The 13,375-nt window shown below is 42.8% G+C and overlaps 1 protein-coding gene across 1 annotated transcript in view; it reads left to right on the forward strand.

Moving 5' to 3' along the window:
• Positions 1 to 13,375, forward strand: part of LOC145408486 (uncharacterized) — a 96,312-nt gene that overhangs the window by 24,355 nt on the left and 58,582 nt on the right. The window contains exon 5 of the mRNA XM_080279222.1: positions 8,221 to 8,352. Coding sequence (XP_080135348.1) covers positions 8,221 to 8,352 — 132 coding nt within the window. The remainder of the gene's footprint in view (positions 1 to 8,220; positions 8,353 to 13,375) is intronic.

Raw genomic sequence — 13,375 nt, forward strand, 5'->3', positions numbered from 1 at the left:
TCCCCCAACCCTCCTCCTCCTCTTACCCATCCTCCTCACCTTCTGTTACCCCTCCACCTCCCCTTACTCTTAACTTTCCCCCTCCCTTCCTCTTATCTACCCCCCCACCCTCCTACCTCCTGCCCTGTCTCTCTTTTCTACCCGCCTTCTTCACTTTCTGTCCCCCTGCTCATCCCTTCACGTCATTCATTTATTTCCTTTTTTTTTCCCCTCCCAATTCCTATTTTTCGTTCTCTGTCAGTCATCTCCCCTCCCCTTACTCCCTCGTTTCCTCTTCTCTCTTCTCTGCCTCCCTCCATTCTCCCCAACCCCTTTCTACCCCTCCCTATCACCTCCCTCTCCTTCCATCTTCCCGTCCCTTTCCATACTCTACTCCTATTCCTCCCTCCTTTTCCTGTCTGTCTGTCTGTCTCTGTCTGTCTGTCTGTCTGTCTCTCTCTCTCTCTCTCTCTCTCTGCCTAACCTGTAATTCTTACCTGACCTAGTAAATATTCCAAGGGGATGGGGACGGGGAGGGGGGTGCGTGAGAGGGAAGAAAGTAAGTTAAATGAGCAAGGTTAAGTGGAAATTGAGAGAGAGAGAGAGAGAGAGAGAGAGAGAGAGAGAGAGAGAGAGAGAGAGACCCCAATAAACTGAATATAGTGAACAAAAATAGGAATAGCAAGGATCACACTCTAGATCTGTGTTTTTATTGCCATGGAGGCCTTACAGAGTTTCTTCAGTGGTGATTTGTTTTGTATTTTGCATTTTTGTATCGTAATCCTGTTCAAAAATCGACGAATGATGGAAGTGACATGAAGTACCACACGGAAATATCAGTGATCATTTATCCACTTACATCCTGCTGGGAGTCGAGCTTTTCACGGCACCACGATCAGGTATGAGTCCCCAATGTGTAGCCAAGATTTCCCCTTCCTCCTTGGCCGGAAGTGGTTAAGGCTGGTCACCCACACTCTAACACGAAGAACATATTAATCTCTCCCGTAAAACTTCCGGTGTGTGTAGTGTTATCAAAAAACCAGGCGCCTTAAAATTGCAAGTTTTCAATAGTGTTTTCTGTTACCTTGAGAATAATCCCGCTTTCAAGAGGCAATAGAAATAAATGGAGTGATATATGAAGATGAGAGAGAGTGGGAAAGATAGACAGGTGGGCGGTAATAGAACGTTAATAGACTGATAGAGAAGATAGCGAGTTTGTTAAGACGAAGGCAAAACTGTGTAAAAACGAAATGAGCAGTAATAACACACACACACACACACACACACACACACACACACACACACACACACACACACACACACACACACACACACTCTATCCTTCATTAAGTAGCGTCGACCTTGTACAGTCCTTGCATAACACAGACGTACATGCATACATACACACACGTACACACCACCACTTCTGAATAAACACACACACATTTTCTACACACACACACACACACACACACACACACTGAAGATGTTGTCCTTGATTAATAGATTATCTCCCGGAAAGTAACCCGGCGGGAGTAATCTCAGTGTTTACTTACGACCCGGCAAAAGTGATCCCCGATATGTCTGGTTGAAAATATCGTTCTTCAAGGTTTTACGTGTGGCCAGATGTGCTTAGGTCAGTGTGTGTGTGTGTGTGTGTGTGTGTGTATGTGTGTGTGTGTGTGTGTGTGTGTGTGGAGAGAGATGGAGGGAGGGACACACACACACACACACACACACACACACACACACATTTAACCAGCTCTCGAGATATCATTCGTGCCGGGACAAGGTAGATCTAGCCTTCATTTCTTCCTACACTACACGAAGTCTTCCCAAAGCTGAACCAACTAATGGAGGTGGCGAGAATTAAGTGAAAAACACGTCATGGCAGAGGGAAAGAACAGTAAAAAGTTTAGATAAAAAGGAAAGGCGTGTGTGAGAGGTAGGGGAGGATGGATTAAAAAAATATATATATGTGTTTTGTCCTCATGGCTATTTTCTCTGCTCTTGGATGGGCTGGTGAGAGAGAGAGAGAGTGAGTTGGGGGCTTAATTAACCCTCTCAGTCCGATGTCCCATTTTATATTTTCTTTCATACGGACGATTTTCTTGCAGTTCATGGGAAATTTCTTGTTGTGAACGAATTATTGAAAGTTAATATCTCCAGTCTGAAAAGTCTTTCCCAGGCTGAACAAAATTTCCAGATAAAAGCAAGAATGGGGGAATTGAGGATGACTGTGAGATGGAGCATGATGATGAGATGTTGTAGAGATATAAAGTAGTAATATATGTAAGTCTGTTTAAGGATTTTTATTTATTTATTTTCTCGAGGACTTGAAGTGTTTTAAATATTTGCTGCACACACACACACACACACACACACACACACACACACACACACACACACACACACACACACACACACACACACACACACACACACACACACCTCGAGCCTATGCAGTAAATATGGTTGTTTGTGTATACCTTTATCTCATACACCTGCCAGATTCTTCAAAACCAAAATAGGGAGAAAATCAAAGTGAATAATGCGATAAAGCAAGATGGTTACTGATAATGAATAATTGGTATGGGACTTTTTATCGCTGTAATTGACTAAGATTCGTCGTCTCGTCTGTTAAGGAAGCTCCCTAACACCTTTTCCTTAGTGACTCGTTTTGCTTATTACACCTTACTCCTCCTCTTAGTGTTACCTTAATCACTGTAATATCGCCATGCTTTTCATAAATAACATACAAAAGGATATTAACCAGCCATATCCCAAAATATTTAGCTAAGGAAGAGGTATGCGGATTTTGATGGTGGTATGGCCAAATGGAGAAAATGGATGATGATATATTGATTCAGGTGTGTAAATTAGAGCAGAACAAGTGAGAGGAAGGGGGAGGTCAAGGACAGGGTGAAAGGATAAAGGGATTTCGAATTCTGAGCCTTCAAGAGGGTGACAGACGTGTATGGAATAGAGTAAATTAGAATGGAGTGGTTAATAGTAGGATGACTCAGTGCTGATATATAACAGGTAAGACGCGCAGTGATTGGTGGGATAAACTGCAGGTAGATTTACTGTTGTTGCCACGAACACATTACATGCGCCACCTGAAAGGCGCGCGCGCGTGCGTGCGTGCGTGTGTGTGTGTGTGTGTGTGTGTGTGTGTGTGTGTGTGTGTGTGTGTGTGTGTGTGTGTCTAGTGAGTTATACCTTCTGGCATGTAAATAATGCTTATTGCGTAACAAAATTACTGTCCATGTAAAAGAGAGCGTCAAGACATACTGTGACATGACCACATCAGCCAAGCCTCTATTATATTCCATGCCAAGGAAGCGCCTTTTATATATACATTAACATTTGTCAGGGGCAAGACTAGCGTGCTGGGGTGCTGGTAAGGGAAGTGAGGGTGGTGGTGATGGGGGGGGGTGGATAGGGAAGGAGGAGGGGGTGAAGATGGTGGAGGAAACAGTCAGTGCTCACGCCACCACAATTACACCCTCCAGTCAAGGACTCGTGTGGCATTACTCTCGCCATCACCCGCTAATGTGGGTCTCGCCTGCTGCTGCCGCGTGGGAGGTGGGGCAGTGGAAGGGAGCAGGGGGAAGAGGAAGGGAAAGAAGGGAGTGGAGAAGTGAGGGGAAAAACAGAGAGAGGGAGTCGTGTGGAGAGAGGGTAGAGGAAAGATGAGAGTGTTAGTGTGGAGAGGGAGGTAGAGGGCAGGAGTGAGGAAGGGAGAGGCAATAGGGGTAAGGTGGAATGTAGGATTTAGGAAGGAAACAGAGTTGTGGGGAGCAGGGGGAGGAGTGTTGGGGAAAAGAGAGATCGGCAGAAAGGAGAGAATGATAGGGAAATGGGACTCAGGAAAAAGAGGAGGGAGGAAGAAAGAGCGAGAAGGGAAGGGGAGTGGAAGGACAGAAGAGAAAGGAGGGAGGAAAGAGTGAGGAGGGGAGAGTTAGTGGAAGAACAAAAGAGAGGAGAGGAAGGGATTTGGCAAAGGAGAATGCATAGGAAGAGAAGGAAATGAGAGGTGAAGACACGGTCATAAGAAGAGAAAAGGAGGTGACAGAGGTGAAGAGATGAAGGAAAAAGAGATACGTGCAGAGAGAGAATGTGGAAGGTAAGAAAGAAAAATAAAATGCAAGATAAATGAAGTAAAAGAATGTAGGAGGAGGAGGAAGAGGAAGAAAATTAGAGAGGCTTTGTGTCCTATATTTAGAGAGAGAGAGAGAGAGAGAGAGAGAGAGAGAGTTGAATAAAATTAACCTAAAGGATATGAGAAGAACAGCGTGAAAGAGGCAGGTGTGTGTGTGTGTGTGTGTTAAGAGAGAGAGAGAGAGAGGATGAGAAAGACAGCAGTGTTGGTCAGCGTGTGAGGTGAAAAGCGCGTAATCAATGTGTCACACTGGCTTAGATGACGGACAGGTAAAGGACAGTGTGGAGGTATGGACGGGTGGAAGATGAGATGTGGAGAGGTGGAGGAAATAAGGAAATAGGGGTGGAGGGGAGGAGGGAGGAGGTTCTGACGGGTGGCAGATAAGATGTGGAGGGAAGGGGTGTGGATGGGTGGAAGATGAGATGTGAAGTGGAGGAGGGAAAACGATGAGATGTGCAGGGGTGGAGGGAAGGAGAGATGATGTATGGGAGGTGGAGGAAAGGAGAGAATAGGGATGGAGAGAAGGAGGGATCTGTGGAGAGTCATACATGTTTTTGGTGTCAGTCCGTATACACCACAGGTAAGGTAAAATAACGCTTCTTATCGCCTTTTCCTAAGTGATTGCTTTATTATACCTTACTGTCCTATTGTGTATTGTATAAATTCTTTCGCTATCGCCATACTTTGCATAAACAACGTACAGAAAGATAATAACAGGCCATATCCAAAAATAAATCACTAAGGAAGAGGTGCTAGGGAGCCTTCTTACGCGATGAGAGTACGGCTTAAGGATCGTACACTTATCCCTTCACTCCGTTGATGCATTTCTCCCTTTATTCTTGCTACTTCCAGACGATTTTCTTCGGCTTCGGGGATACCTTTCGTGAGGGTAGTTAAAGCTTTTAGTTACTCCTTCACTGCTAAAAGGTTCTCAGCTGAGTAAAATCGTCTGTAGGTAGCAAGAATAAATAATCAAAATACGCGATTGAATTAAAGGGGTTGAGACTTGTATGGCGGAGGGGATGACGAATCTCAAATTGGCAAGAGAGAGAGAGAGAGAATTTGAGAAAGTTTTAAGCATACAGCCAATAGTTCCAAAAATAACCCGATGACAACCAACATCATTAGGGTAACGAGATTGTACGAGAGCCATATTGCCCTGGACAGCAGAGGAACATAATCCGCCACCTGCGAGAAATGGCGAGAAAAGAAGAGACATGGATTTCTTTCATTTATAAGACCGGGTTCCAGGAAGTGTGTGTTGGGGGGAGTGAGGGTTGTTACGGGGAAGCAGTGTGAGTTATGGAATGAGGCGCAACTGGTTATGAATTACTGATTAGGGTGGAGCAACAGTGTCGGGTAGGAAGAGAGTATAAATGCAAGAATATTAACACATGTATAAATGCAAGAATATATACATAAGGGTAAATGCAAGAGTATAAATGAAAGTATAAATGCAAGAGTATAAGCACAAGAATAAATGCAAGAGTATAAATGAAAGTATAAATCCAAGAGTATAAATGCAAGAATATAAACACAAGTATAAATGCAAGAATATAAACACAAGGATAAATGCAAGAATATAAACACAAAGAAAAATGCAAGAATATAAACGTAAGTATAAATGCAAGACTATAAACACAGGGATAAATGCAAGAGTATTAACGAAAGTATAAATGCAAAAAGGAAGCGGGGTAACTTCTGAAGCTAGGCGGAGCTGGGTGTGAATTTTTGATGAAGATTATCCAACATTCCCAGGTAGGAAGTGTTAAGCCAGGAGCATTGTTTATTTGTGTTACCTGTACTGTTTGATGATTGTGTGTGTGTGTGTGTGTGTGTGAGAGAGAGAGAGAGAGAGAGAGAGAGAAAGTGGTAGTATTACTGATGAAATATGATGTATGAGAGTGATAGAGATAGATGAAGAGAGAGAGAGAGAGAGAGAACGTGTGGTAGAATGACTGATGAAATATGATGTATGAGAGAGTGAGAGAGAGAGAAGGTGTGGTAGGAGGGTTGATGAAATATGATGTATGACAGAGTGATAGAGATAGATGAAGAAAGAGCGAGAGAGAGAGAGTAGATATATAGTCCAGTGGAATTTTGGTATATTCATCCGGTAGTTATTATGATGCAATGTTGACTGCGTTGATGATGGTCCGACTGAGTATATTATGTAACTCTACGCCCGCCTCTCTCTCTCTCTCTGTCCACTTAATTTTACCCCTCTCTTGTCTCTCGCTCTCCTTCCAGTTCAAACCTGTCTCATCTAATCTCCCCATCCTCCCCATCTAAAACTTCTCCCTCTTTATCTCTCCCCCGTATTTAAAACATCTTAATAATCTCACCTCTCTTCGTTTGTCTCCCTCCTGCAATTAAAACTCATTTCCCTTTTACCTCCCCATCTCCCCCTCTTTCCCTCCAGCCTGTCTCATTTAATCTCCCCTTCCTCCCCATTTGTAACCCGTCTCACTTTACTTCTCCTTCCCCGCCTGTTAACACCCATTTCAATCTTGCCTTCCACCCTGTCTCCCTCTCGTCCTCCTCCCTCTTCCCTCCCTTTCCCTTCCCATCCCTTCCCACCCCTCTCCCCTTCTCCTCCCACCTCCCTCCCCTTCATTTATAGCCTGTCTTTATCACTTTATCTTCCTCCCCTCCTTCTAAACCTGCCTCAGTTAATCTCCCCTCCCTCTCCCCTTCCTTCCATTAATATCTCAGTTAATTATCTCCCCTTTCTCTTCCAATTTAATCCATCTCACTTCAACTCAACTCTCCCATTTTCGCACCTCTCAAGGACTAGTTTTATTATTATTATTATTATTATTATTATTATTGCTACTACTACTACTATTATTATTATTATTATTATTATTATTATTATTATTATTTTATCATTATCACCTCCGTCTACATCAGTTTAAATCCATCTCAATCTCAGCTTTCCCATTCTCGCAACTCTCAAGGGCTGGAGCAAGATTTTTTTTTCTTTGGGTGGGGGTAGTTTTACACACGATATCCGCATGGTTCCAGTTCCCAGCGGTTACGGAGCTACAATTACTGATGATTGAAGGACCACAATTGCATCTCTTCATCAATAAGGTCATCAATATTTGCCGCTGCGTAATGGTGAAGTAGGCCCGCGTTGATGTACCGATTTGTTTATTTTTTTATTTATTTTATTTACCGGTATTTTTTGTATTTGTTCACCTGTATTATTAATGTATTTATTTATTTAACTGTATCATTTATTTATTTTACAGGTAATGTTTTTTGTGTTTATGTACTGTGCGTGACAGAAATAAATGGAGAGAAATTGTGAATGAATAAGTGATGACGCAGCCCTGAGGGGATATTCTCCCGCATTTGGTCTGATCAGCTAGTCAGGTCAGGTGCGGGTAAGGGGATGGGTCTGTTATGATGTGGCAGGGGTAAACCAGTTCTGCTGTCGGGCCCTGCTGCGGATGTCACTGATTGCATTGCCCAGTTGACCCTTGTGCGGTGTGGTGCGGTGAGGATCTGTCCGTTCTCCCCTTTGGGGCTAAGATGCGAATGAATGTGTTTGAATGGATGAGTAAATGGAGAGTGAGTCATCCTGTCTCGGCTACCTCCCTTTCCTTGGGGGAAGCAGCCTAGGTATATAGATAGATATAGATAGATGTACTGGTATTGTTTCATTTACCAGTATCGTGTATGATTTATTTATCGGTATTTTTATGCATTTGTTTACCGTTAGTTTTACTCATAATCAATGCCTCACGTTACTAGCTGGTGTACATTAAGTCGTGGGATACCTTACAATAAACTTCTACGCTTTTCCAGCCGAAGGTGTGAAATACAGCTTTCTTTTCATCTCCTGTCAACAGAATGTCTCTTCCGAAGTAGATACCATTACTTGGTAGAAACAGTAAAAAAAAAAATCCACTTGGATATATGGTTACCACTCAGCGTAATAAGTCTCCTGGGCAACAAGAAATAGTTTACCTCTTTACTCATTATAGTCACCTGCCTGAATGTACAGTATCTTCCATATATACATACCTTTAGTTTATCTTATTGTAACCTTTCTCCTTCCCCCACAGGGCCAGAGCAAGGGCCTGTTTGAGGTGTCGTCACGGCTCTTCTCCGAGGACAGCTTCCGTGGTGAGGTGCTGCTGCAGGGCAAGCTGGATTACGAAGCGGCAAATTTACATGCAATAGATATATGCGCCTTGGTGAGTAAAAAAAAAAAAAAGTACTATATTCTCATTCCTCTCTCTCTCTCTCTCTCTCTCCTGTCAAAAGCTTTTATTCAGGCTAAGAGGTCTTTAGCACTGAGGGAATTAATGAAAGCAACATCTAAACCCTCCATTTCGAAAAGTTTCTCCTCAGCCAAGTAAGATCGTATGGAGAGAGAGAGAGAGAGGTTCAAATTGAAATGTTAAGACTTTCCGAACATTTTCACACAGGTTGCACGTCCTCGCTTCGTCTCGTAGGTGGGGATGAGGGATGGATGGTGATGATAGTGCATGTAAAGGTCACTAGTTTTTGTTGGTATAATTTATTCAGGTTTTGTTCTGTATCTTCTCCCATTTTTGTATATTTTCAGTTGTGTATTTGTGTCTCCCTGAACCGTACCCGCCATTTCCGGAGCTGCCAGCCCTCTCTCGCGTGCATGCCAATCCCACCAACCCACCCGTCACACCGCCCATGTTGCTTATATAAGGAAGAATATGCCCCCCTACTGCCAGTACCATCGCTGGGCTTATAATAAACCATTGTGTGGGTTATATGAGGCATTGTGAGACTTATATAAGGTCCATTGTCAGGCTTATATGGGGAGTTGTGTAGTTATATGAGGAACATGTGTTGATTTTGCTGTACCGTGAAGAGGTCAGGTGGAGAATCATACATGTTGAGATTGTGCTTATTATGAAAATTCCACTGTTTCAGTCCGACTTGCATCCTTTTCAGGTTAGCTTCGAATCTTCACCGTAACCACCATTTCATTATGTGTGTGTAATTCGACCATACTGTATTATGATCTTTGTGCGTCGTTGCGTGGATCATCGTACTGTACTTAGCTCTGTATTGGCGTAGATTAAGAAAACACCGTAACACCTACTCCTAAGCAAGCGATTTATTTTATTGCACCTTCCTGTCCTCCTCTGTGTCAAATCCATCCAATACCGCCGCACTATGCAGAAATAAAGGACAATAACCACCCATATTCAATAAATCCTTCCAGTATCGCCGTACCATGCACAGATAAAGCACATAAGGATATTAACCAGCCATATCTTTTTTTGAAATAAAATATACGTGATATATTTTGTGTACTCTGTAAGGTTCATCAGGTAGAGAAGCCGTAGACTGTTTTCATTTTTTTTTTTTTTTTCGTATGACGCGTTTCAGATTTTTTTTTAAAACCTGTTATTTTTGGATTTGTTGTTTTAGTATCTGGAAGTTTAAGTAATGTTAATTTCTCGATATTATTTTTAAAGGTATATGTTTCTGGTTTTGTTGCCTCCTCTTCCTCCTTTTCCTCGTTCCCTTTGTTATTGTGTGATTCTTGTTAAAATAGACAATTTTCTGTGAGAGACCTTTTCTGACTGAAGGGGATGGATGTAGCTTTCATCAAACCCTTCACTACGAGGTCTTCTCCAGTTGCATACAATTGTCTGGACCCGGAAAGAATACAGTGAAAAGATATCCTCGGGCTATAGTTGTTGTTGTTGCTACTTCAAGAAGACCCGTCGATCACAGGTAAGCAACTGCTCTAGGGCCGTCCTACAGATACAGTACAGCACATGCAGGATCCGACGCCCTCTTGTGGCAGACAGCGCCTCACTAGGGTAAGGAGGTCCGACCCTAGCGAGGCGGTGTCTGCCACAAGGGGACGTCAGATCCCTACATGGTGCTTGTGCTGTATCATACCTGTAGGACGGCACCACGGAAGTCGCTTGCCTGTGGTCGACTTGTCCACTCGACCATACAGTAGACCGGGGGTAAGTAACTACAAAAACAACGCCTGTAGCCCGGGGACATTATTTTCACTATTATCTCGCCCCAGACATTGACATTCAGCTGGGGGAAAATTCTTGTGAATAGTGAAGGGGTTAATGAAAGCTGTATCCAACCCCATCAGTCCGAAAAGCCTCTCATAGTAAGAAAAATCGTCTGCTGGTAACAGAAATAACACACACAAAAAAAGTTATCATACAGAAGAGGTTTAAATGCGGCGTTGCTTTTATATTTCTCTTTTGTCTTCGAGTTTGTTTGTCTACGTGGGATAATTATTTTTAATGTGTGTGTTTAAGGAAGACGTGCCTACATGTTTGTTTGTGTGTGTGTGTGTGTGTATGTGTGTGTGTTGTGTGTACTGCTGTGTGCGTCTGTGGTAATATTTGTGAGTGCATGTTAAGTGTGTGATTATGTAAGTTTATATTGCTGCGTCATAAATGTGTGTACGTGCATATGTTTCGATGTGGTAGGGTATTCATGTACATTGTGTGTGTGTGTGTGTGTGTGTGTGTGTGTGTGTGTGTGTGTGTGTGTGTGTGTGTGTTCGAGTTCTAGGGATTTCGTGTACGTTTATGTACGTATGTGTATATCAGTGTTGACATGTTTTTGCCCATATTCCAGTGTATTCCTGTAGCCTGTGTATGTAAGTGTGTGTGTACAAGTTCTAGGGGTCTTGTGTGTGTGTTGATGTGTTGTTTTTGCCCATATATAAGTGTATTCATGTAGCCTGTGTGTGTGTGTGTGTGTGTGTGTGTGATTACTGACGGTCACTGCAGGGGACAAATGAAATAGCGTAACGTTATTGTTGTGCACACCATTTTTCTCACTCTCTCTCTCTCTCTCTCTCTCTCTCGTTTACTTTAACCGCTTCAGTACGTCTTTACATACAGTGTTATAGTCTATCCAATTTGGTGTCTTCATTCCGAAAACGTATTTACTATTATTATTATTATTATTATTATTATTATTATTCAGTTTAAAGGATATGTCAACAGTAAAGGAGTTAATTTAGGCTATTCCCTCCAGTTCGAAAAAGCTATCTTAAATATAAACGGGTGGAAATAACGAGACAAAAAATATTATCGGATTGAAAAGATTGATTTGAATATATATGCGCCGGGGGAAAGAATAAAATATTAAGGAGAGAGAGAGAGAGAGAGAGAGAGAGAGAGTGCTGTATACGGAATTTTGCAGGGCGGGTACTTAAGGGACTGTCCTCCGCCTATTGGCTCGTAATCGCGAAGCTCGTGGGTAGGGGGGTTCCTTCCCTCTATTTAATTTTGATAATGGCCAATTTCGTCCCATATTTGGCACGCTGGACCCAAAGGGGTTAAATCACGTTGTTTTCTCCTTTAAAACATTCCAGTTCAATCCTTCCTTTTCCATTCCTTCTTTCCCTCTTTAGTCCACGCTCTCTCTCTCTCTCTCTCTCTCTCTCTCTCTCTCTCTCTCTCTCTCTCTCTCTCAGCCTCATTAGACGCATTGTTACCTGCTCACATTCATTTCTTACACCCCACCAAAAATACGAACTGGCAGCCCTAAAATTCCAGCCAATAGGACCCCGGCATTTTAGGGGGAGGAGGGGTACAGGCAGATACAAAAGTTCTCTTAGTATTCCACTTCATCTGCCCCTGACTTTTGGCCTGTCCGTCACTTTCCTTCCTGACGCATCATAGAGAGAATCATACATAGGAAGAGATACATACCAAGACCCAAACAGTAGAGGAATGTTAGCCAGTAGAGTGAAGTAGAAGAGGTGAAATGTTAGAAGAATTTTTGTCTCACACTTAGCCAGCCAATGAGGACGCATCTAAGGGGTTGAGGGGAGGGGAACTAGCCAATAGGGAGGCCAGATGAGGACCACAGTAGCCAATCACAGGCCGAGTTGTAGGACCCGTATATTCGAAACCTTTGGAGACTCAGTAGCAGTCGAAACGGTTTATCTCTATATTGCATTTCCAGTATTCTCTTCTGTGCTGTTTTATATCTTTGTAACAGCGACATAAATCCAATAATGATATAGAGGAGATTGTTAATGTGCTAGAAATTATTTGGTATGGAGGAGGAGGTGGAAGGTGAGGTAAGCTGACGAGAATTTGGTCCCAGGGCTTGAGCATCGATTGGGTAGCTAAGGTTGGCCAGTGTGTTGTGGGTAGGTTCAGTTGTAGTCAGGATGGAAGGTCACTAGAGAGAGAGAGAGGTGGGGGGGGGGCGAAAGAGGGAGTGAATAGATTTAGAGAGACTTCTGTTGTAAGTATGTATAGATTTGGTGATATATATACCGGAAAAAATCGGTTCAGTTAGAGTGATTCCAATTGGTAGGGAGAAATGAAATTAGAAGAGTAGAAGAAGAAAGGAGTTGGAAGAGAGAGAGAGAGAGAGAGAGAGAGAGAGAGAGAGAGAGAGAGAGAGAACTTGGAGAATAAGAAAATGGGGGAGATGGAAAGGGGAGATAGGAGAGAAAATACTATGAAGGTAGATAGGGGAGGGGGAAGAAAAATGATTGAGAAAGCCAAAAGAATATGAAAATGAAAAATTGACACCAGAGAGAGAGAAGAAATTGAGAGAAATGGATGTTAATGATACGAAAGAAAGGATTATGAGAAGAGAGAAGGGAGAAATGGAGATAATTGGAAGATAGCAGTTCTCTCTCTCTCTCTCTCTCTCTCAGCACTGCACCTGCACAGAGCGTTTGTTTTTCTACGTCACGAGTTAGTGTGTACTGTGTAGCCTTCCTGGAACACACACACACACACACACACACACACACACACACACACACACACACACACACACACACACACACATTTGCGCATGTCTCATAGTTTACATGCATATACAGAAATTAGTACATCTACGCACATCAGTTGCTCGCGCACACATACGGTATTAGTCTCTCTCTCTCTCTCTCTCTCTCTCTCTCTCTCTCTCTCTCTCTGTCAAGCACTAGGCCAAAGTTTCACATGCTTGCATTAAATATTTAGGTATTCACTCACGCACACTTCATATCAGTAGAGCACACACACACACACACACACACACACACACACACACACACACACACACACACACACACACACACACACACACACACACACACACACACACACACACACACACACAAAATCACCTGGTCCACACGTGCTCATACTCTCTCTTTCTCTCTCCAACTATATATATATATATATATATATATATATATATATATATATATAATCTCCAACAAACAACTAA

Source organism: Coenobita brevimanus, chromosome 8 (genome assembly GCF_032717465.1).
Source record: "Coenobita brevimanus isolate Jiangsu-jjx chromosome 8, ASM3271746v2, whole genome shotgun sequence".
Classification (NCBI taxonomy): Eukaryota; Metazoa; Arthropoda; class Malacostraca; order Decapoda; family Coenobitidae; genus Coenobita; species Coenobita brevimanus.